The sequence below is a fragment of the Patella vulgata genome, chromosome 8, assembly GCF_932274485.2.
Source record: "Patella vulgata chromosome 8, xgPatVulg1.2, whole genome shotgun sequence".
Taxonomy (NCBI): domain Eukaryota; kingdom Metazoa; phylum Mollusca; class Gastropoda; family Patellidae; genus Patella; species Patella vulgata.
In genome coordinates, this window is record NC_065886.2 from 30,940,788 (window position 1) to 30,967,757 (window position 26,970).

Sequence of the window (26,970 nt, forward strand, 5' to 3'; positions counted from 1 at the left end):
CCGCTGTCCCGTGCACACATTGGCAGTTAGAATTCGATATAAGAGTGATCAACATTTCCCTCACAGCACACTGTATGGTGTATGCCCATTATTATTAGCCCAGTCGGCACAGAAAACTACGAAGTTATTAAACCCTATTTCATTCTATTTCTATTATATAATATTTGGTATCACAGAAGAAGTGATGAGCTCATTCTGTCCACATAGAACTGTCTACTATGAGAATAGATCTCTGTCCTAAATGGCCGCGATATTAAAAGAATAGTTATACTATTTAGTAATGCGACTCTAATCTCCATTTTATAGGCCTGCCTTTCGTACACACAAAGACTAAATAAACATTTTTAATTTCATTAAATGGAAGCAGAATAAATACTTCATGACTATTCTCAAGCAGAGCTAATTGCAAACAAACAGCGTAACTTTAGCTTGCTGACCAGCCTTATCCGATAATCCGTGGCTAATGGCGGTTAATTATTACTACTAATCCATTATAAACTGCTATAACAATACCTTTTGTCTACGATATGACCTGGTGTGAAAGCGGACTGCGATGTGATCGGGTGTGAAAGCGGACTGTGATCTGATCCTGTGTGAAAGTAGACTGCCATATGATCTTGTGTGAAAGTGGGCATTAAAAGTACGTTAAAGATCAATAAGAAGATTTTGTTAATCAACAGGTAATACGAGAGCCGAGTTAAAGAGCGACCTGGCTGATCAGGTGTGGTTTATTATTAGAATATTTAATTATAGTAATACGAATTGTCCTGTTGTCGTTATTTAAGGTGACATGGGTTCGATTCCCGATGTGGGCGAAAACGAACCTTCGGGATTTCTCAATTCAATCCCGGTTCCCATTGATCACGGAAAGCGGCTGTTGAGCTGATTATTACAGTGTTGCCTAATCCTTCGTATGGGACGAAAAATCGAGGTTCACACGTGTACACATATTGTCAGGCGCGTACACGAATACTTGTTATTGGATAAAGAGTAGATGGAAACACCACTGTACGGACAAAATTCTACTTCCTAGCATTGTACACTTGACAAAATATATCAGTATAGAAGTGGTGTCGTGTGTACGCAAAAGAACCCATAGCCGCCACTGTCCGGGCAACATTGCCCTCATATTACACTATATAATGCCCGGTTGGTGCAGCAAAATAGGACGTTAAACCCCATTTCATTTCATTTGGATATTCTTGAAAAGGAAAGCTACTTTAGAAAAGAACAATCTTATACTAATATTGGCAACCGTTCTAAAAACATTTTATTAACTTTTTAACAAAAATATCCATTCCCTTCGTTCTATATGGCGCATGAGAGAGACGATTGGCAACGAAATGTGAAATACTAGAAGCCCCGACGGAAAAAAGAAAAATGCATAATGTATTTTGATAAATAACACATAAGTCATATCTCAACGCCAATTGTTTTATATTTTATTTCGCGAGACTTGACAGGAAGTAATACAATGACGCTAACAAATACCCAAAAATGGCCGGTTTTGAATATATCATTATAAATCATAGGTCTTACAGCATTGAGTCATCATCGATTGAATGGCGTAGTTCCGTCTGAGAGGCCATGGAATCATAGAAAACATGTAATTGAAAACAAACCTATATGACTGGATATTCATGTGAATCACCAGTTCAGATATAATCCCAACTCGCAGTATCTACTGGAGATACGACGATATAATTTCCATAGAAAGGCCAATCTGTCAGAGTTTTGTCTTAGAGAATTGATTTCAGCAATAGTAACTAGAGAGTTAGATACAAACTTTACAGTATTGTAACGCGTGGTTTCGGATTTTCAAGTAATGATTTTGATTTTAACATTTTCTTAAACTTTATGTCGACTAGTTCTGTTCGGGCGTGGTTTCAGTATTTCAAACAATAATTTTGATTTTAATATATTCTCCAATTTTATGTTGGCAGGGAGAAATGGAGGTTTAGCATCCACTCGACACAAACTCGGTCAATTCGGGACTAAATGTTATATCGATCAACAGTATTTAATAATTTATGCATTATTGAATACCTGGTTCAACTCCCTGTTCATTTCGCATAGTTGACAGTTTTTAATCTAAGTCCATCAGATACGAACGTTTATGATTTTATTTCGACATCTTCTAATATCTGTCTTCTATCTGTGAGTCCTGTCTGGTGTTTTCACACTAGGTCTACAGGGACGCTTTATTTAAACTTGTCTGGTGGTGATTCCCATGGAATTTCCCAACGTGCGTTGAAAAGGGTGTTCCTATTCTTGGTATAGTTTAAATGTTTCTAATCTTGATATAGTTTTAAAATGTTTTTAATTTCTCCATTAACCACGTGACCTTCTCTTTACAGGATGACTGAAAATGGCTGGGATGACCATTTCGCAGACGACAGATCACGTGTTGGATACAAGGGAGGTAAATCTGGACGAAACGTCAGTCCCAGTGCCAGCAACAATTTCTTACGTCACAGCATATTACGCGTATCGGAGAATAAACGAGCTAAAAAGGTTCGATTTTACCGAAATGGGGACAGATTCTTCAAAGGAATGCTGTATGCGGTGTCCGCCGAGCGGTTTCGAACATTTGAATCTCTGTTGGCCGAATTGACGTCGAGTCCATTGTGTGACAAAAACGTTCTTCCTCAAGGAGTTAGATATATATTCTCAGTGGATTCTGCCAAGATAATCACAAATTTAGATCAGCTGGAGGAGGGTGAGAGTTATGTGTGTGCTTCCACCGACATCTTCCGCGATATAGAATACCACAAATCAGTCAACCCTAATTGGAACGTCAACGCCAAGGCGCGTGAAGCACAAGAACAGACGCCAACATCACCACGTGACCTCACAGACGAGGACAAGGGATTTATTAAACCTAAATTAGTTACTGTTATTAGAAACGGATCAAAACCACGTAAAGCCGTGCGTATTGTGTTAAATAAAAAGACTGCCCATTCCTTCTCCCAAGTGCTAGATGATATCACGGAAGCTATTAAACTCGACTCCGGCAGCGTCAAGAAAATATTTACCGTGGACGGTAGACAGGTAGGTCTATATTTTACATATTGCGAAATGAAATGGGGTTAAACGTTGAACTTTTCTGATCCGACTGGGCTAGTGAATATACAGGTGATAATTCTATGGAATACAATTACTGCTTATTACTGAGCGACGTTTAAACTAGGTTTCTCTATTCATTAAGCAGTAATTGTATTCCATAGAATTGTGACCTGTATATTCCAGTTCAATTACTAAATGCCATTGAAACAATTTGATTTGGGCTAATCAAGACGGGCATACGCCATTACGTGTACCATGGGGGAAATTTTGCCTAGACAGCGGCACTCCAGTCTACTCTTTTCGTCCCATCCAAACGACTATACGTTCCCCTTCTCAGGTTTTCACATATTACTGTTATATCGTTCACTCCGGTGTGGTCTCGTCCGCTTTTCAGTGGTGCAGTTCGGAGGGTCTAAGAAGGAACGGTGTCTAGCCGTTCGGTTGGGACGAAAAACCGAGCTCCTGACGTGTACAGATTGGCGTGTACGTAAACGAACCCTTAACATTTGAAATTCGATATAATAGAAGACAGTAGTGCCGGTGTCCGGAAAAAATGTCCCTCATAGTACACCCTATGGCGTATGCTCGTCTTCTCATTGGCCCAGTAGACGCAGAAAAATAGGTTAACCCCCATTTAATTTCTGATAAGACGCCATTAATAGGGATTATTAATTAAGGAGATAGTAATCTGGGAATTAATAGATACGACCGTCATTACATGCTCTCGGAGTTTCTATAACAATGAACCGTATAACATAATGATTAGCATAAATATTGAAAGCTGTAAAATGCTTTTATCAGCACACTGTCGCGCTTTAGCGTTACTATGGTTACAAGAATAATGGCGGGGAATATTGCATGATAAGAGTAGGGAGGAGAATGACAGGTGGATGGCATTGATCATATTATACACTCACGTCTTAAAGTAACGGAATATGACACTAAGTTAGGTAGAAGCTATAGGAAAGTATCTTCACGTGGTTTCCTTCCACGGATCAGTTTAGAGTGGTTATTTAATAACTCACTAATGACTCGGTAGAAAGATAGCATGACGTAGCCCTTTAGGTATAAATGATATCATAAAGAAACGAGGTGGCACTAAATTACAGTGTTTCTATATTCTTAGTCTAAATCAATACTACGTATTACAATCTTTCTGTAGTCTTAGTCTCGATCATCCAGCATATGTTACAATATTTCAGCTCGCTCTTAAATGGACACAGTGCACCATTGAGTCTAATTTTAATTCTCGTCTCTTTGGCGTCACTGTTTCTATATTTTTAATCTCGATGATTCCGTTGAGATGGTGTCACTGTTTCTCTTTTTTTAATCTCGATGATTCCGTTGAGATGGTGTCACTGTTTCTCTATTTTTAATCTCAATCATTCCGTTGAGATGGGGTCACTGTTTCTATATTCTTAGCCTCGATCATTCTTCGACTACGACGATTATCAGCCTGGATGAAATAGCCAAGGTCATACGTATGGCTTACGATTTGTTGAGAGGAAGACTTACCTTCCCTTTGTATTTGAAATATGCATAAGTCAGTTTCATTACCAATTTTAATTTCATTATTTGCCTTAGGCGACTGCGTCGACAGTGGAACACACAATCGGCTATATTCCAACCGTGGCTTTATCTATAAACATAAAATTGTCTCCAAAGACAGATCGTCATCCATAAAACAAATCACCATATTTAGACAAAATCGAAAGCATTATTTTCGTCCATAAATATATACATGTATATCAAAAAAAGTCTTATTCCCAAATCTGTGACACCCAAGCCCACCCCGTCAATCTACTTCAACTGTCTAGAAGTCTCCCAAATCGTTATCTTGAGACAGTTTATTGCAGTCAACCACCGAGTCAATAAACAAGAACCTAAAAGCCCGTTTACATTACAGATTTTATGAGTGACAGAAACGGTTCCGATAACGGTAAAAAAAAATAGTAGTGTAAATGGTTCAAATATAAGCGTCCCGTACTGAGAACTCTTCCAATTTGGACCATTGAAGTAAGTTGGTATCGGAACTGTTTTCAGAATCAGGAGCCACTGATTAATGTGTTTGTGATTTGTAAATCGGGTCATCCAGTTCCTTATCCTAGTTCCTCTCTATCTTCATTACTCGGCTATCTTAATCCGTGAGCTGGAATCTAAGCATCATTACTCGGCCATGTTAATCAGTAATTTCCCGGACATAGCTAACTGCTATCTGTATCAATAGATTTATTTAATGGTTTCTTGGTGAGTGTAATTCCTTTATCTGGTATATTGACCTAACGTCGTCTAGGCCAGACATTTTGTAATTTCACGAGAACCCAAATACAATATTGACCCAAAGAGGTGAAAATTATACTCTCCGTCTGGCCCAAACATACTCTCTTTTAATTGAATTTGGACATGACATGACCTTTAAAATTGATCGAGGAACTAGGAACTGTGTTATATTTGAACTAAGCTAGATCAGCGCATTTACTATCTGCATGGGATATGTTGCATAATGTTCAGCATCGTCACGTGCATCAAAATTGGCTTCTGTCAGATATTTTCAGTGGTGGGGTAGACTCGTCAGGCGCCCCTAACTGGCCCATCCTACCCCACTATCCGATTTACTAACCACAAGAAACATGTTGTAAAATGTTCAGCAAATTCACATGTATCAAAAAAGACCACCTCAAGAAATTTTCAGTGGTGGGATATCCACGTTGGGCTGGGCGATTTACCCACTAGTACCCAATAATAACTAAATACTACCAAATACTACCTCATTATTGTGGGAAACTAACATAATACTTCCCATTCAGATGTTTTCTATTTCCCCACACAAAAGGCTAAGCCAGATGAGCCCATTTACTTATCGCACGAAACTTGTTGCAAAATGCTCAGCATAAGAATGATAATTGCCAGACTTTTTCAATAGTGGGGTATCCCAGTCAAAAATCTAATTTCTCCATCCCAAAAGCTAATGTACATTACCACATGACTAACATAAAATGTATCTAAAAACCATCAACATATTCTAACGAATTATAAATGGCTACTCTCAAGCATTTTCAGTGATGCTGTACCCCTACCACGCAGAACGAACAAACTGTAAATCGGACCGTTCCCAACAATAACTGATTAACCGCGCTCACTGTAACTGGTCCAGACGAGGACGTATATTAGTATTTTTAGCTGCTCACTGACCATTGAATTACCTTACACAGAACATTTCTTACGTCACATGACACAATTAATTAATTAATGTCTGACGTCATAGTGTAAAAAACCGCTCGTTTGACCCCTGTGAACTCACACTATAACTTGTCATGTAGTGTAGGCCAGGCCATCGAAAGTATAAAAAAACGAAACGAAATATAGATCTGTATTTTAATCAGATTGGACTTCAAGGGTAATCTTTAGAGGCATTAAGTACACGGATTATAGCAAGCAAATGGCAAAACAGCTACAAATTTATCTGGACGTGATAAACAGGCATTACGTAAGAGATAAATTTGCCTATTGTAGGTCTTAATTTGGGCCTTAAATGTTATACAAATTATTACTTAGATATTAACATGAAAAGACCATATCAACCCTCGATGCCCTCGGATAGATCCGATTTTAAGTAGATTAGAACGTCCATTTAATGATTTAATGTAAAAATGGAGAAGCAAGGCAAAGACTCGAATGACCAGTATGGTGGTTACGATCAATTCACACATCATGTGAAAACTACAACCTTTGATAAATTGGCTAAAAATATAGTAATTTGAATGAAATTTTCAATATATTCATTTTGTATTATTTATTTTTGAAAATTATAGCGAGAACGACCAGCTCTTTATCTAAATCTTACATAATGCCTCTTTAAATTTCTCCATGCAGTGTGGTCCTATCATCACATCATGAAGTGTGGTCCTATTATCTCTGATGCTTCAGATCAATTTAAACAACTTAGATCTGTCTGTAACTTTAACTGTTCTATTAAAGTTTGTATATATTATACATAAAAAAAAGGTATTTTTTTACATACACTCGACTGTTATATTAAAACTTTGTATATAATTTACATGGCGACACACAGGTTTTATTAACCCTTGTATATATTTAATAATTACATGGAGATCTGTCAACACTTACTTCATTTATACAAAGAAATTTCTTTTTTTTCAGAGACGAAAATTCTGTTTAATATATGTATACAAACCAATATGTACTCAATTACCTTAGCTCGCATACGATGGTATACTTTGTAAATCTTGAAAGCACTTTACATAATCTTGAAAACGAAATGAAATGGGTATTAACGTCCTATTGTTCTTCACCGGACAGCGGCACTACGGCCAACTCTAATATCGAATTCCAACTGCCAAGATTTCTTTACGTGCACGCCATTATGTAGATGGGACCTCGGATTTTCGTCACACCCGAACAAGTAGACACTGCCCTTGCCAGATCCTCCATTCTGCATCACAAATAGAAATCCTCCTGTGTTTAATATACGTGTATATATAAAAAAAGAAACATTATTTCATTTAAAAATTCATATAAGGTTAAGTGCGTACATGGTGCGTATTCCCACATACCCAAACATTCATATTCATGAATGTGAATAATTTTTAATACAAAAATAATATTAAATCGCAATATAAAAGATGGTTACATCATGTCATAAGAAACGCAAACCGCCATACTAAACTTACGCTGTCTGTTTACCATTAGCTCCACTTGAGATAGACACTAAGCTAGTTGAAAGACATTTTAAGATCTAAATCGATAATTTTGAGAAGTATTTATCTCGCTTTCATTTAATAAATTAAAATTGTTTATTTAATCATTGTGTGTGTAATTACAGCTGTGTAATGCAGTAGAACCTCATTACTGAGCTTTGGATATGGCGGTCTTTCAGGACAGAGATCTATTCTTGAAATATATTGTTCTCTATGTTCAGAATGATAAACTGCTACAGATAGACCTTAAATCTCAATTTACAATATATTTCAGGTGACATGTTTGTCAGATTTTTTCCAAGATGAAACTATATTTATCGCCTATGGTGCGGAGAAATGTTCCATGGAGGATTTTGATTTAGATCAGAAAGGTAAACATACATTACTTCTTTTTCTGTTTAATGGTCTGATAGTTGGCGTCACCCCTGTCTGTCTGTCTGTCCATTATATGTGGCTTGGGGGAATACGACCGCAATCAAAATATCTGGCCCACAGGCCCGACATTCATAACATATCTTGACGATGGAACTGAAAACCCCGACCACGAACAACCGGGTACATCAGCCGGCCTTCTATTATAATAATACAGATTACGAAACATGGAGACATTATTTGTTCATTTCTAGAACAAACTTGGGCGCTAATCTAATTCCTTGATTATGGTGGGCTGACGTCAGGCATGCGCGGCAATTTGGTGATTTTGACGACCAATCACAACAGAGTGATTATGTTTAGCCTAATGGTGTTCAAGACATGACTAAACAGTTTCTCACTTGTTGCACAACCAGTAGTATTATTACAGAAGGAATGCTAATGCATATGACAACTATTCCTAAATATCAATTTCCAGGCCAATTGCTCTCACAAAGATGTAAAATTAAAATAAAGATGTGATAACATCTAAATAACACAATGGCGTGTTGACGAGACGTAAGGACGATGTTGGCGTGATGCTAAACACAAAATTACATTTACAAGGGCAGTGTTGACGTGACACTAAACACATCAATACAAGGACGGCATTGGCGTGATGCTAAACACATCATTACATTTACAAGGACGGTGCTGATGTGACGCTAAATACATCAATACATTTACAGGGACAGCGTTGACGTGACGCTAAACACATCATTACATTTACAGGAACGGTGTTGACGTGACGCTAAACACGTCATTACATTTACAGGGATGACGTTGGCGTGACGCTAAACACATTATTGCATTTACAAGAAAGGTGTTGACATAGCGTAAAACCCATTCCATTACATTTACAAAGAAGGTGCTGTATACGCATCTCACCCATTTCATTATATTTACAAGGACGCACTTGACGAGACATTGTACCCCATTAATTAGGTTTATTCACTACCCCAGTCGGTGCAGAAAAGTGGGACATTAATCTCCATTCCATTTTATTTTATTCCATTACGTTTACAAGACAGGTGATGGCGAGACATTAAGCACGTTTAAACACTGCCTATCTGGTCTTTTAAAATCTTAATGGTTCTGAATTTAAAATGTCAAAAACTGATGATGACTAAGTTCTACTAATGGCATCTCCAATCTTAACTGACAGCATGACGGACATGTTCCAGATCATGGTAATAGGGCGGAGGTTAATTCTGCTGGAATGACGGTGTGAGTTGATGGACACTTAATGTGAATACACTGATAGTTTTAAAATAACATGTAGCGTAGCGTTGCGAGTTACAAGTAGTTTAACCCTAATCTAACCCTACCCCCCCCCCCACACACACACACACGCCCAAACCCCTGCTAATTAAGACACATGTAGTTTTAAAATAAAATATAGCGTAGCGTTGGCGTTGCCGGTTAAATTAAAATTAAAGAATCAATATACTATATATTATCCTTGCATTTGTCGTTACTCGCTGTCCATTTACCATGAATATCAAATCTTAAGTAAATTCTTGTACTGACCTCTGTCGACTTCTTTTTCTGTTGTTTAATCGCAGAGTCTGCTGTACGTTTAAGTCTCGCAATGTTCTCACAGCCGCTAGCCAACAGATACGGAGTGCTCCTATCCCTGCGTCACTCGAGCAGACCACAAGCCGACAAACAGTCAGTGAGTCATACCCTTACCTGTTTGTCCTGTGTGCGCCCCATGGGCGTTTTTCAGTAAGATTGAGTGCGTAGCTTTCTCTATGTATATACCAAATTTGCATATCTTTATTGGAAATATGAGTACCATATAGATATGTTCGATGAAGCGTATCTTCAAATGATATAAAACCTCTCCATTCTCTTTAACTTGATAGAAGGCGATGGTGGGGGATTTTATACTTGTACGAGTTCTCCGGTTTTACTTCCCAAAAAAAAACCTTCCTACCCGTAAGCGTTTTATTGACATTTTACCATCATAGGTGAGTGGACTCTCTCTTTAACTTGATTCTGTAAGCCAAAATCTAACTCAATCATCTCGTATTTCACATGTCAGACCAACATGTGTGTTTTATTCCCACACAAACCCCAGATTCAATTATACTGAACAGAGAAAATCAATGGCCTATTAGCTCCACGAATACCAACATACAAATACAAAAAAACCTGTGCTGTCAAGATGGTTTGTAAAAAGGAAATCTGTCTGTCAAGAAAGTTAAAACACTGAATAGATCTGCTCATTCTCGTGTTTGTTAATTCCAACACATCATTTACATCATTCGTCATATAAAAACATCTGGTCGTCTGCAAGTCTTCAGATGTTCAATCAATCATAGTATTTTATAGCAACTGTTCCACAGTCATCCAAATATCTCTTCACATTCTGTTAAGAGAGAAAATAGTTCATCATGTTTTTTATTTCGTCATATAGGTTGTCGCAATACTCTTGTATTCTCTGTACGAGAATAGGTTGTTTATATTGACTGAGTGGGACCTATCCAAATAGGTTGTATATATTCACTGAGTAGGACCAATCCAAGTAACATCCTGTATAAACCTGTATGTTCTGAGACAATTTTTTTTATGAATCTTGACAAAACATTGTCAGTTGCAGTGCAATTATTTCCATGAGTAATATGTTAGCTTTCCTTTTAAATATCTTCATTGGCGTGCACGTTAAAGATCCCTTGGCAGTTGGAATTCGTTATAAGAGTAGGCCATAGTGCCGCTGCCCGGGCAAAACTTCCCTCATAGCACACTGTATGGCGTATGCCCATCTTCATTAGCCCAATCGGAGCAGAAAAGTAGGACGTTAAACCTCATTTCATTTCATTTCAAATAACTTCATAATAACCAAATTTAAAGATACATTATGGAAGATTTAGATAAAAAAAAAAGCTGACAGTTCTCGTTATAATAGTTAAAAAAAATAGATAAAGTGGATATGCTTAAAATTTCAGTCAAATAATAAGAGAAATGTAAAGTAGGCGTTTTTGGCAATTGGGCATAACGAACCCACCACACCTACCCGTGCAAGGATGGGTAACCAGCCGAGATTGATTGAACAAAGGCGACAGTCAAAGGTTTACGACTATAGTTATTGTTTTCATCAATATTTCGTCATTAAATCATCGCCCTTTCAATTATTTGTAAAAGTCTCGTATTCGTGAAATCCTGAGTTTTGAAGACCTCTCTTGAGATCTATGATTAATGAATACTGTAGTTGATATTGAGACCCAGTGCATTGGACTTAGAACAATAGATGACCAGGACTGTAATAAACTGAACCAATCGGTCTGATTCGGAATTACATAATTGGATATCGATTCCTGCTGTTGAATAAATTCACTGGATTTCACTCCAGACATGAGACACAAGATAAACACAAATATGACAGCATGAATTTCATATGTGGATTCTGTCGGTTGGAGTGCGTAAGATAAGGGCTCGCTAACCTAGAGAATCCGTGTTCGACCTTGCGTTGGCCGAGAAAGTTCAACGGGATTTTCCGACGATCGCTCAGTGCGTAAGATAAGGGCTCGCTAACCTAGAGCTCCCGTGTTCGATACTTGCGTTGGTCGAGAAAGTTTATCGGGATTTTCCGACGTGGTTCCTCATTGTTAGGCCTGCAGGACTGAGGGCCTTGCAGGCAGGGCCCGTGAGAGGCGGGGGGGGGGGGCAACTGGAACATTTATCCAGGTGACTTTTACCCGTGACTTTTCTGGAAGTGGGTACCTAGTGGTGTGGATAGGATTAGAATCGAAAACCACTACACTGTATAAGCCTCCTGTCCGGGCCTTCTCGGATTTTGTCAGTCCACTTTGGGGGAAAATTTGGTGAATTAAAAACTATTAGTCACCTTCCCTGACCGTCGCGTCGTGGTGCCCGGGCCCGACCTCGTTTTTTAGGCTCTCGTCACCGGCAGGTAATCGGGGCCTAGTCCGGGCCTGTAAACGCTACAATGATAATAAGCGCCCGTGTCGCGCTCTGTCGGCAGTAATCATGTACGCAGTTATCGATGGCTCTGATTAGGCTGACTGTTATCTGATCTTCAAAATCGAAACTGGAAGCGGAATTTTTACTTTCGTCTTCGTTTCGTTAACCGCTAAAAAATCTCGATGTTTTTCGATATTTTTGCCGATTGCGGACCAATGTGTTTTAGCTAAGTGACCTCCAGTTACCCCCGATATACGCCAAAATGACGCTAGAGACCATGTATCTTTCAAATATATTCGAACTCTTGGGGAGAGACCCCCCCCACACACACACACACACCCCTCGCCTAGTTGTTTGTCTCGGGGCCCAGAGGTCCCTGTCGCGGACCCTGCTGCCAAGGGACATCCCCTGTGTTCTTGATATGGTTTATGTAGAGTACCGCCACATCTTGTACCCGTCAGACCAAAACCAGCTAGACTTTACGGCGGCTAAATTGCCATAACGAAATGTAGAATGCACTACATTATTGCAAGTCTAAGGAGACTTCACGATATGGTTATTTTATGGCAATGTATATAATTATATAATCAATATGATCACAGAAATGTAATTATCTAAGTGGCCAATTTTTCATAATGATTCCACTATAACAATTTCAAGGAACACACCAAGTCATAAAGCGGAAATTTCAAATTTTTAAGTTATATTTTTTAAATTTATTAAAATATAGCCTTAAAATAGATGGTATCCATAAACAGTCCTATCTTGTTAAAGAATAATCCTATTAATCCTATAATTCACTATTGCCAGCTGAGAAATTGGCAAAAATATCATTTTAAACTTCAAATTCCAACGTTGAGGAAATGGCTGACCATTGTTTTCAATAGGAAAACACGGGAGGTAATTGTGTTGTTATTTCCTGTGTAAATGAGATTTAAGTGTGAGAATGACACCTATGATCGTATAATAGTGAGTTGATAACCTATTGAGCAAAAGGCATAGAAATAATTATGTTTTGACTTTCTTAGAAAATATGAAATTCTCGCTTTAAATGATTCCGACCCATATCATATCATTCTATGGAGGACTATGTTTGTTACGGATTCGATTCCGGTGTTGGACGAGCCTTTCCAATTGCCAATGGTGCAGGATGGTAGGTCCGGCAAAGAACAGCGTCTAGTCATTCGGGTGGCACGAAAAACCGAAATCCCTTGACAGTTGGAATTCAATTGCTGGCCGGGTAAAATTTTCATAACTGTATTCAAGGCCGGATTCCGACCCATGTCAGTCTATGGAGGATTATGTTTATTGGGTATTCGATTCCGGTGTTGGACGAGCGTTTCCAATTGTCAATGGTGCAGGATGGCAACCCGGCAAAGAACAGTGTCTAGTCATTCGGGTGGTACGAAAAACCGAGATATCTTGACAGTTGGAATTCAATTGCTGTCCGAGTAAAATTTCCTCAAATATATTTATAGTCGGATTGCGCTTTGCATGAGGCCCATGAAATTGTCACTAGGGCCTTTGCACCAACAGTTAAAAAGGGCCATATTCCAGTCAGTCCATTACACTTATACAAAATTCAATTTGTATCTCAGTATGCCCTGTAATGACCTTAAAGTAGCTGTGAAAAATTGTTGTCCCCCTTGTTAAACGGTACCGGTTTTATTTTTGGTACAAACTATTTATTTTTAAGAACTGATTTTCGGGGCCCTTCAATATCGGGCCCCTGGTTGCAGCCGAGTCAGCTCTCCTCTTTAACCTGGTCCTTAGTATAAGCCTGTTGCAGAATTTGTTTGATTCTTTTAACCTGCTGTTCAACCAGGCTTTACCTAATACCATGCTGTTTATTGAAGCTTATAAATATAATGGCCGACAGTCTGAGTACTGTGTAATGTAGTGTGAAATAGCGGAAATTAATTGAGCAATCTTTGGTATGGTACGCGATTTCCAGACTGATGGTGGGTGGAACATGCTCCAGGGAAAAGAAAAGCGTAAGAAATTGTTAAAGTAAATGTTAAATAACTGAAACTTATAGTATGATTTAATAGTCTGGTTCTTGATCCGGTTCTTGATTTCCTGTATGTAAAACAGAAATTGATTGGGTAAATTGGTTTCTTGTATGTGAAACAGAATTGATTAGATAATTTGATTTAGAAATGAAATAGGTTCAAAGTTCTACTTTTCTGATAGAAATGAAATGGGTTCAAAGTTCAACTTTCTTGAGAGAAATGAAATGAGGTTTGACGGTCAATTTTCCTGAGAGAAAAGAAATGGGGTTTGACGTTCAACAGAGAGAGAGAGAGAGAGAGAGAGAGAGAGAGAGGGAGTAATAAAACCTTCTAGTAGTTTGTCGAGGGCTGGCCGTCCTTACCGCACGGTAAAAATATTATCACCACTAGAAGCAACAAATTCCAGAACAAGCCAGAACTCATATCTAAGTGGCCGCTTTATACAAATGAGTATTTAGGGGAATACTAACCCGAACCCTAATCCTTTTAAGAGAAGTAAAAACTAAATTAGACCCAAGTTCAGTCTTTTAAAAAGGGTTAGGGTTAGGGTTCGGGTTAGTTATCCCCAAAATTCTCATTTATATAAAGCGGCCATTTTGGACTCCGGAAGCACCCAAACCTCGATAAACTACTAGAAGGTTTTATTTGTACCGTGCGGTAAGGACGGCCAGCCCTCGATAAACTACTAGAAGGTTTTATTACTCAACAAATACCTTCTCGAAGTATGTAATAAAATCTAATCGGGTGATTCAGTAACACGGCCTTTACAACTTCGTCAAGCTCAGTCTGAGATGGTTAACTGATTTAAACTGCATTATTGTATTCACGAGATATAGAAACACGCCATTGATCAATGTATAAATCGACTTCCCAATATAAGTATGATTGATGTTTTGAATTAATTACTGAACTGTGTAATATGGAAATATTTTACTCCGTTTATATTGAACAAGGCTTCAGTAGGTTGCCGATCAGATGGAGAATAACTGAGTTTGTATTAAACAAAGCTCAACAATGTCGCTGAAATAGATCAAATGAAGAATAAATGAATTCATATTTAAAAATGCTTCAATAGGCCTGGTCTAAAACTGATCAAATAGAGAATAACTAAGTTTAGACTATAAATTATTATTGAGTTAATACAACAACTGAATCTAACATTTTTTGTTTCTAAATTTAAAGAGAAAATACTCCTGAATAAATGATCGCACACGATCGAGAAAGAGAGAAATAGTGTTTAACGGGCGAGGAGGTGGTGGGGTGGGGTTAACGTCCATTCGACACAAGCTATGTCATTTCGGTACAAACATATTTTCTATCAAAAAATTACTTGCGCGTAAGGGATTTTTTTTTTAGCTATGGGAGAAAACCCATGAGGTTGGGAAGGCGACCCTTCTCCTTATCACGTATAAGCGGGAAATCGAAAGCCCGCAATCAAATGTATTGGTAAAATTAATTCAAACGGGTCATTTCCTACTTTAATTATAACGCTTTGACTTTCATTTTATACCCCGTTCTCACGGCAACAGTTAATTCGAATTAAATACTGCTGGCGCTATGACAATTTAATTCGAATCAAATATTGCACTATTTATAGAAACTCCAACTTTTTAGACATGAAAGATTAGAGGGATATCAATTTGGACATTGATCAGTTGCCACTTTAACTTTAACTGCAATTAAATAATAATTGAAATATCTAATTCGTGAGAAGTGGTATAACGTGTTTTAAGCACACCCTACCTCGTGCACAACGACGTTTGTCATTCGACATACTCCTTATATTTGCTTTAAAGGCGAACCGTTAAATCGTTTGATGTTATATTTGCCATTTGATGATTTTATGGTTGTCGTGGGGCCTATTAATGTAATGACGTGGAAAACCAATGGCCTAATCTGATCAGATATCATATTATGAGGGTTAATAGGCTGATTTATTAGTGTAATGAATGAGATTGGTTTTGTCCTATCTGTTGTATGTTATTATAATGGAGAAATATAAATAGAAAAAACTTTTACCTATACGAATTTTAATTCACACTAAGGAGAGGTGGTCTCGGGGAAGCAAGAAAGGAGAACCAGTCCCTGCTTCTAAAATAGGACCGCCTTTCTCAAAGTCGTCAAGTGTTGTGGGTGGGGGGGGGGTAACAACATAAAATGGGGTTTAATGTCTTACTTTTCGGTCACGAGGGAAATAATTTGTAGCCGTATAGCCGTGACACAGCCTACTATTATTTTGGTTTACAGCGACAAGGGTTCTCTTGTGTTAATGGTATATAGAACCTCGGTTTTTGGTATCCCGGGAAACTGGGCCAACGTGACTCCTAAAAGAACCATTGACAGTTATATGAGTCCGTGGGGCTGCTGTCCGGGAAAAATTCCCCTCAAAGAATACTGCATGGCGTATGTCCGTCTTTGTTAGTCCAGTCTGAGCAGAAAATTGGACGTTTAACCTCATTTCACTGCATTTCTATTAAGGAGATTGATTATACGTGTATTTCTTGGGGTTAGCCTATTTTCAGAATTATTGTGAGGCTCAACCCGCCTCTTGTCAGTCTGTGCTTCATGATTAAATTGATTTTGATTGCGTATCGCACCCATTTTATCGCGTGATAAACAATTCTACGGACACATTTTATTATCGTTTTACATCTTTGGCACTCTCATATTAAAGTCAATGGCATTTTGTTTCGCATAACTGTCTTCATGGCTTGGAGATTATGGCGCAAGTTCTATTCAAGTGTTAACCGAATAAGTTTATCAGAATATTTCGGACTGGTTCCCCGTGCATTGCCAGCTATATGGGCGGACGGCCGGAAAACAAAAAGCGTCTATTCGTTCAGATGGGACGCACAACCGAGTTCCATCCGTGTGCTCGTTGGCGTGCACGTAAAAGAATCACTGACAGTTGGAATTCGATGAAGTATAGACGAAAGTGCCACTGCCTGGGCAAATTTTCATCGTAGGCCCACCTGGTGCAGAAAGTAAACCCCATTTAGTTCCTTGACAAACATCAACGCACAAAAATCAAATAAACGAAAATAGCCACAAAGCTCACTTTCTGAAACAAATCTCGGCATGCGTCAGTTAAGATTTATTATGCAAGAACTAACTCTGCGTATTGCTTGTCTTTATATTGACCTCAAATTTTACATAAATCGTCATTTAGACATTTATTAACATGACAAGTTTATAATAAACTCTCTAGATCATCGAGTGGCCTGGATTTAAACACCTACAAGATTTAAAAATGTAACGATAAAATGGATAATCGAGCCTAGTTTGTCCAGTGTCCTTGCTACGATAATAAACAATCAACGCTACATCTTCCAACACCCATAACTTCGCCTAAAATAAAGTACTTTGAATGAAATTCTAAATATAAATTCATTTTTCATCATTTATTTTTCGACTATTATAGCGAGAACTGTCAGCTCTTTATCTATATATTACATAATAATGCGTCTTTAGGATTCCTTCCCTTTTAAGATAATGGCGTAACAAGAGGCACGATTACGCCTTTAATCATGGAAATGGCTCTTTCTGCAAGTTTCCTAGGAAACATTTGTCTACGATATAACCCTAGACAGAAGCGGACGTTAAGCCTCACGAACTAGCCATGTCACAAGACTTCAAATTCAATTATCAGAACGTGTTATGCATACCAAATTATAGTTCTTGATTGGAATACATGTCCTGATTGGGATAGAAAATTAGAAACTCCCCGGCGTCTTGAACTGATTCCATGTCTCGGGTACCTTCTGTCGCCATTGTCTTCCCTAGAGGTCGCTTCTATCAAAGATGATGTAATCTCATTATTTTTGTAATTGGAGAATTTGGAGGACGTGTTTTTATGGAATATTTCGTTGTTTTGAATTAAGGATCTGGCCCCAGGCAGTTGTATTGCTATTAGTATAACATTATTTTTTAGCTAGTTATTCGGTCATAATTCGAGGCCTAATATCATAGAATTAATACGCAAATTGTGTCTTTAGGAAAAAGAAGACCCAATCATCTGCATCCCATGCGTTTGATATCCCAACCAAAATAAAAGGTTGCTGTTTATGCTCCGGAAACAAAACCGCGGTAGTAGAACGCAAGGAGACCATATAAAATGTATCCCTCCCTTAAATTTGTTCGGCGCTGGAAAATAAAAGTATCCTTGCCTTTCCGACATGTAATACAATAACACAACACGGGGTCTAATAGCCGCTTGCGTTCTTTTCTTTTCTTTGAGAAACAATTGTGGCTGATAACGATAAGGTGATACTTGTCGAAACGTCGTGCTTTTAGAATAAACTAGTAATTGTTTCCCATAAAAAATGTGTTGCCCAATCATCAAATTCCACTTACAGATTATATCTTCTTGGACAGTTGATTTGTGACCGGAATCAATTGTTCATCACCGCAACTTGAGGAAACTCGCAGGCAGCCACGCAGTGCTTCTATATTTAGGAAATGCTACAAACCAAATCAAGGTCTAGAATCCAATAAAATGGATTTTTTTTTATTTTTGTCCTAAATCGAAGAGGTCCGGTCATGTTAAGATAAACTGTACCATTATAATTATTGGGTCGTATGGACACAGCTGGCCCCATTAATTCATTATAGTGCAAAATTCATTTTCTCTCTCTCTCTCTCTCTCTCTCTCTCTCTCTCTCTCCCTCTCCCCCCACCCTGCTGCCTCTTGCATTGCGAATTTTGTTGACATTTAGGTGTTGAATCGAAGAAAGGGGTTTGAATATATGTCAGGTTTCGGTGAGTTTAGAGGTTGGTTACACCGAAATGTAGGGCGGACAGTTGCATGTTTATTTGTATGCTACTTCCAGTTTGCGTGTCTCGAGTATTTTATGGTGAATCCCCGTGCATGCTTTAGAGCAAGAGATTGCCACATGACTCCCCATCTGTGGTAGAAATTGTCCAACCCCACGAAAATTTGGGAAAATATTAGAGCCAGTCAAAGAGACGAGAGTTAAAATTAGAGTCAATGGGGAAATTAATAATGGTGTGCTGTGGCCGTATAAAGTCGCGTTGTTTCATGAAAAAGCAGTGATTTGACAGATTCAAATCCCCGGAGCAGCTAAGATGACGTCATCTAATAATTTGAATGTTTATGATGCGGAGTTAATTCTATAATTTCCGGTAATTCTCACTAGTAATTACGTCTTCAAGATGGCGAACAGATGAGACAATGATTAACTACATGCTCATTATTTTTACTGCCTGGGTTATTACCCCTGATCCGCATCCACCAAGCCTCGTTTGGCCACAGATCACTAATGATTTTCCCAATGTTAATTCTCGTCTCTTAGACCGACTCTAACTTTTCCCCAAGTTTTCGCTGGGTAACAACGCTTTCTACCACAGATGGAGCAACATGTGGCAACATCTTGCTCAAAAGCACGTATGAGGTACACCATGGAAAACTTGAAATACACAAACTGGAAGTAAAGACCCCCCAAAAATTGCAATTTTCCGCCCTACATTTCAACCTAACCAAGCTCTCAACTCTGGTATCTTTCCGCCTCAAAATCACGAATATTCACCAAAACCTGACAAAAAATGTATTTTCAAACCATTTTCTTCAACAAAAATAGCCGGGGAAAAGGGACGGCGTAGGAATATTTGGTGAGCTGTGTCCATTTAACACCCAGTCGCCATAACCTGGTGATCGCTTTGAGTCGGGGTTACGTTGAAACAAACTTCTTGGATAGTCCAAAACAGTTCTTCAGCTGATTTCCATCAATGGGAATTTGTCGCTATACGCTTCATAATAAACAAGATGGACATCCTATTGTCCTTGTGTCTATATGTGTACCCTTCGGTCACTCACAGGCAACGTAATTTCATTCACACACATACACAAACTGTTATATGCACATCTTCCACTTAGACTTTAGAAGTTGGGGCTTCTTGCTGACGTAGTAGGGATGTAAATATGTGGGCTGTGTGGTGGTATATCTGGAAACGCTTAGACTGCTGCGCTGTGTTGACTACTGGATTCCGTGCATGGGGTCGCGGTGTTCAATTCCCGACAGGGGCATCCTGTTACACTAGAAACAAGTTATAACCCATCTAGAACAACACCTTAATTACCGGCGGGCTTCGTCAAGTTGCGGTCATAAACGGCTGATTCCGGTCACAAATGAGAGAAGAGACACCACTGTGCTGGCACCACTGTATTTAATGCATGTCACAAAGGTACTAGATGTATGTCAGATAAACTGATCACATGCTCATGATCTTGATTACATCATCAAGTTTATAATGATATCATTACTACATTAGTCTCTGTGGTATTGTCTTCTCGTGATTAAACTTTTATATAATAAATTGATAGCTTCCATATCTAATGGCAGTGTTATTGTTATCAGCTTCAAATGCATTATAATATCTAACTCGATCATTGTGATAATTTAATTAAATAATGTTATGAGCATATAAAATTAAAATTTTTATATCGTCAAATTACAATTCTTGTTTGAAAGCGAGAAGAAGAAAATTGTCGAAACGTACAAACCAATGATACGATTGTTTTCCATATAGCCACAGTGGCTGAGTGAGTAGGTTGGTTTTAATATGATCGTGGTTTTAGTGAAAGAAAGATCGATTATCGATAATAATCAAACCCATACCGTTCGACCCAATGATAAAAAATATGATGTAACGCACTCACATTATGCGACTCGGCCACTCACCCCCCCCCCCCCCCAACTCGGCCACTTACCACGCCACCCCATCCCCTCCCCAACACGTAACCGCCACCCTTAAAGAGGAGCTCACAATTCAAATTAATATTATACTACGACAATCAAAAAAGGTATTTCATTTTCTCTGAATCAGTGAACTACAGATTGAAGGTCTCTTTAGAGAAAAAAGAAAGAAAATCTCAGTTAGAAATCTTAGGTAAAAATCAATAGTGGTTACTAATGTCAGATTGTTCTGACCTAACAACACGTCCTCGCGCGCACGGTGTTGTAAGATGTTTGTGGAAGTTGCGCGTGCATCGGTCATGTGATTGACACAGCTTTGTTCAGGATGAGGACGAGATGGTTCTCGTCATTATTCAGAGAGATTTTAAACCACATGTCTAACGGGCGGTTAGCTCGAATAACTATAATGACTAATTCAATCTGACGCTCAAATTGGATTTCAGCCTACAGATAAAATAAATGATTTCTCCCCGAGAATGGATGATTTTCTCCGAGTCTTAATCTTAAAACAACGACGCAAATCGTATTAAGAAACTAAAACTTTCACTGCATTCATTTGTAAGCCACTACAAACCAATATTGTCAGTTATTTACCAATTTGACTAAAATAATGGTCTTACTGACTTGTTTGTCAGTAGCACCCCAGCTATTGCAAAAAAATTGACCGACAGGGATAGATATGGTACAGATAGATATGCATCTTCTGCTCATAATTTCATAAAAAAAATATGGGCAATTGAAATTGCTTTAGGATCGCAATATGCTGGCTATTATTGTCCGATGAAATTCAGCCAATCAGAATATTGTGTATATATAATATTGTGTATGTATGTATAATATTTTGTTTAAATTTCGTATGTATAATATTGTGAATATATAATATTTTGTATATATCATATTTTGTAGAAGTAAGATTAGTGAGCGGGTATAAAGCCAATCTGAGCCAATCAAGGGAGAGAATTACATTGCGATCACCAAAAACTCCACGTAAATCTTCCTCGTCTAGAAGTCTTCACGAAGGTAAGTGATATACTGATAATTCTTCAAGTCGGACCCTGGGCTAAATTGGAAACGAAACAAAAATAGGAGACGGGGTTTAACGTCTTACTTTTCTACATCATCCCGCCGGCAGATGATGACGGGGGAAGGGGTATATTGGACGTTAGGTATAATTATTATGGCCACCTGCAGATTTCGTGAAGGTCACAAGATGTAAAAGGGCTAGGGTTAACAATCACGTACCCTAACCCTAGTTTGTGTCGAGTGGCCGTTAAACCCCATTTTTCTCTCTTTCTCGTTTCGATATAAAACCAAATAGCCGTATGTTAGTCTAAAAAAACAACGAAGCTTTTATATTTTACTACTCGTTTTAACAGTCAAAATAATGTTCAGATGTCAAACAGGCTGTAATAACTGATTTAACGTTTCATTGAAGTGCATTATAGATGTTTAATGTTTAGGGAGAGGGGTTTTACATAGGCTAAGCCTGTTCCCCAATCCCATTCAGTCAACCTGAATAAAAATATGGTTTAAAAAAAAAAATGGCGAGAGGTAAGCATACCTAGTTTAGCATAGAAAACCAACTAAACATTCATCCCTTTATATTCTCATATGATAATACTTGGGATTCACTTGCCTATAACATATAAATATTTTTTTTCAGTTGGCTTAGAATCACCCAACAGATCTCGGACATCGTCGCCAAAATCTCCCAGAAAACTCAGAACTGTGTCTGCAGTAAGTAGATCTTGAATCTCAGAAATTGTCATTTCAACTACGAAGTGGTATCCGATGTTCTAGAACGATTAAGCATACACTATCTCGTGCATGAGAACCACCACTATTTATATATCTAATTAAAGCATAGGTTGGCGTCAGGATTTTGTTTTTTCTAAAACAATATTTTATTCAGAAATTGAAAGGGGTTGAGCAACAAGAATACCTTATTTGACCTCTATCAGGATTTCAGAAGTCTATTTTCAGGTTGGTTTGGGAGGTCGAAAATTCGACACACAAGTGTTAGGGGAGGGTAACACTAATCGTAACCCAGAATTCACCATAGATTGATTCTCCGTATGGAAATATCGTCGTGTTTGTGTGAAATACCGTAATTTAATGTCGGTTTGCACCAAAGTGATTGTCGACGAAATTACTTATGTGGAAGCGGGCGTTAAAACATCCCTAACCCACCTGAAAAATAGACAACACTGAGCCTATTAGGTAGAAAAAAATCACGGGGCCAAAATCCATGACGTGTGTCACCAACGTAGATACAACACAGATTATTACCTAACTAGTTAAATAATTAGCAAGAGTAATATTTACTCTGTTGTTTAAATTAAATGTATTATTTTACAGCCCAAGTATCGTAATGGTACCAGTAATGGTAGTAGTAGTTTACCTAATTCACCTAAAACAACCAGACGATCTGCTGGTAAGTTTTATATCTTTACTACCTGTTTACCCAGAGGGGGGCTTGTCATTGATTCAAGGGACGTGGTTTCAATTTCCCGCTTGTACTCCATAAGGCGTAGGGGCGTCTGTTCAAACTAAGCGCGGAGTTTCTCTCCGGAGGTTCCGCCCCCACCCCCACCCCTTACGCGCAAACAGATTATTGAAATGTAATTGAACAATATGTTGGTACCGAAATAGACGTCTTTCTTCAACATTCCCTCTCTCTCCGCAGTTGGAATTCGAAATAAGAGTAGACAGTAGGGCCCTCACATCACATTGCATGGGGTGTGCCTGTCTTTATTCGCTCATTTGTGCAGAAAAATGAATCCTTAAACTCGTATTTCATTCCATTTTCTACTTTGTTTAGAAATTATTGAATTTGGCTATGTGTCTTCACATGTCTATAACAAGGTTAAAGTTCTACAAGGGAAATGGTTGGATGCAAAATCAATAATAGACAGTGTTCTTTCACCGATGTATTGTTTTAATAATCGTTGAATTGTGAACTAATCGGGTACCGATCACTCATTTATAAAGGTCGCCAAATAAAAACTACTACATAACTTCTGTAGTGAGTAAAAGGTAGGCTCGCTAATCTGAAAGACCCGTGTTCGAGAAAGTGGTGTGGGACGAAAGCTCTGGCAATGCAATGGACAGCGTATGGTAGTCGTTCGGATGAGAAAACCGAGGTCTCGTGTACACATTGACGTGGACGTAAAAGAAGCCATGATAGCTGGAATTCGAAATAAGAGTAGGCCGTATTGCCACTGTTCTGGGAAAATGCCCCTCATACCACACTGTATGGCGTATGCCCGCCAACTTTAGCCCAGTAGGTGCAGAACAGAAGGGCGTTAAACACCATTTCATTTCATACAATTTCCCGTTCCAACGTTTAGAAAGGAATAATTACCATAAGCCAGAAATCAATATCAGACATTTCCCAAATACCAACTTTTTGAGTTGTTGAAACGTGAACTACTCGTGTACATGAAAGTATGGTTTCTTGGGGAAAACACGAGCTGTAGATTGTTAGCTTTGTATAAAAATCTATTTGAGAACGTGTTTATAATTTGTCTAGGTTGAAACAGGAACTCGTAGTTGTAAAATCAATATTCTAGAGCTTCCTATTACTGATAGTTTGTGAAATGTGAATTAATCGTGTATAGATGAAATGAAATAACGCACTACAGTAATCGTGTATAAACCTTTTCTGAATTCAATGCACCGTTTCTGTGCTTTGAAGGCTCTGGCGCTTGATCACTTTAGTGTGTTCCCATTCTTGTCGTGTGTCCTATAACCTATTTTATAATATTCCCATTCTTGCCTTTAACCTATAACCTATTTTATAATATTACAGGAAAAACGAGACTACCGGATGAATTAACAGAAAGATATGAAGTGGGCGTGGTTATAGGAGAGGGAAATTTTGCTGTAGTTAAAGAATGTATTGATAGGTAATAATAAGTCAATCTTCTCCTAAATTTCATAACTTGGGGGATTCTGCCTTTTACTCCTATTGAAAGATATTCCCGGTAATTATAGTACTGGCTCGCTAATAGGGAGGTCCCGGGTTCTATCCCGGTGTTGGGCGAGCGAACCCCACGACGCAGAGTGAGTATCAGCTCAGCGGAAAGCGTATAATCTTAATATTTTATTCACTTTCTCCTTAATTTGTATTGGAGGTGTTCTATCTTTTACTACTAATGACAGATATTCCTGGTTCATCAGTTGTCAGAGTCATGGTGTGTCGGTGAGTAATAAACAGGTTCACTTAATTTGGGGTCGCTGTTTCTACTCCTTGTGATGTGATGTGTCCGTCTACGAGGATTATTCTTGCCGGGATTTTCACCCAGAATATTTTAGTCCAGCGCCCTTAAGCTATGGTGTGATGTATTATTTATTTTGTATATTTTCAGATTTAACAACCGACGATTTGCACTGAAAATTATTGATAAAACAAGATGTCAAGGAAAGGTAAGTTAAACAATATTATATTATTTATTTTATATTCCAATGTATACTACTAGGTGCTCCTACATCTTGATGACGAAAACTGAATTAGAAACCATGGGTTTGGATTTCAATAGACATAAACAAAAATTATGGGATTATTAGAAACCATAATCTATCTAAATAACCCTTGGCAGTTCGAATTCGAAATAACAGTAGGCCGTGTTGCCGTTGTCCTGGCAAAATTTCCCATAATAGCACACAGTATGGCGTTGGCCTATCTCCATTAGCCCAGTCTATTCAAAAAAGCATAATGTTAAATCGCATCTTTTATTTAACACAAAAAGTTATCTCCACATGATTATGGTTGTATTTTATACAGGAAGAGAAGATGATAGAGAATGAAGTGTCTATTTTACGTAAAGTGAAACATCCCAATATTATATTACTGGTTGAAGAATTTGATACCAGAGATTCTCTCTTTATGGTGATGGAATTAGTAAAGGTATGTTTTATTACAGATGGTCTCCCTTATCCATTGGTGCAGGACCTGATAACGGTCCCCTCATAGCACACTGAATGACGTATGTCGGCGCATAAAAATAGGACGTTAAACCCCACTCTATTTCATGTCTTCATACAATGAATTTAAATCAACACAAGTCAGTCAATATTTGTGGCGACCGAAGCGGGGCGCGGGGAATGTGGAGCTATCCGACTGACATTCAGAGTTAGCCGTATCCAAGCTCTATGAGCCAATTTACTCCCTTTCTGATTAATGATATGAACCTCGTTGATTCAGGGCAGTTACCCTCAAAAGAGCAACGTGAAACTGTTTTCAAAGGACTTAGTCCGAAGATTAAGATTTGAATATGATGAAAGTCATATTAATATGTTTTAAGGACAATATTGGTGCCAGTCATTATCACATATGTGATAGAGCTGGTTAAACACATTCCAAATATACTTTTAACACAGAAATCATTGCTGAGTAATACAGGTTTCCCGAATCGGAAGTGACGAACGCCAAGGGAAAACACGAGTCAGCGCTCTATATAACTGACTGAAGCGATGACGAGTGATAACAGATACACGGCCGAATTTCTGCTCACTAATATTGTTTTATTTTTTCTAGGGAGGAGATTTGTTTGATGCAATATCTACATCAACTAAATATACAGAACGTGATGCTAGTGGTATGATATATAACCTAGCGGGTGCCCTTAAATATCTTCACTCCCTCAACATCGTACACAGAGATATTAAACCAGAGAATTTGCTGGTATGTTTTATTTTTTCATCAAGGAGCCGCGGTGGCTCAGTGGTCAAGACAGGGTTTTCTTGCGTGGTTTACCCCTGTCAGTGGTGCAGGAAGGGGTGGTTTGGGGCTGGCACGCAAAAGAACCCTTGATAGTTGGAATTCGATATAAGAGTAGGCTGTACGTGGTGCAACTGTCCGGGCATTTTTCCTCGTAGCTCACTGTATGGCGTAGACCCCTCTTCTTTAGCCCGTTGACGCGGGAAAGTAGAACGTTAAACCCCGTTTTGTAGATGAATATGACTTTGTTTACTAAATTGAAATGAACTGTAATGTTGACTTGATTAGCCTACATTATTCTAGGATTCCTCAAACTCAAACATTTTAATGGACCAATATTATTTTCCGACTTACAGTTTTATGGTAAGTTCTCTCAATAATTATTTACCAAATTTGGGCAT

At 38.3% G+C, this 26,970-nt stretch overlaps 1 protein-coding gene across 1 annotated transcript in view; it reads left to right on the forward strand.

Moving 5' to 3' along the window:
• The window catches only part of LOC126830186 (serine/threonine-protein kinase DCLK1), a 41,253-nt gene that overhangs the window by 3,005 nt on the left and 11,278 nt on the right, over positions 1-26,970 (forward strand). Inside the window, exons 2-10 of the mRNA XM_050560510.2 lie at positions 2,358-3,051; positions 8,059-8,155; positions 21,754-21,867; positions 22,511-22,584; positions 23,206-23,281; positions 24,659-24,755; positions 25,218-25,275; positions 25,634-25,756; positions 26,387-26,533. Coding sequence (XP_050416467.1) covers positions 2,359-3,051; positions 8,059-8,155; positions 21,754-21,867; positions 22,511-22,584; positions 23,206-23,281; positions 24,659-24,755; positions 25,218-25,275; positions 25,634-25,756; positions 26,387-26,533 — 1,479 coding nt within the window. The 5' untranslated portion in view covers position 2,358. The remainder of the gene's footprint in view (positions 1-2,357; positions 3,052-8,058; positions 8,156-21,753; positions 21,868-22,510; positions 22,585-23,205; positions 23,282-24,658; positions 24,756-25,217; positions 25,276-25,633; positions 25,757-26,386; positions 26,534-26,970) is intronic.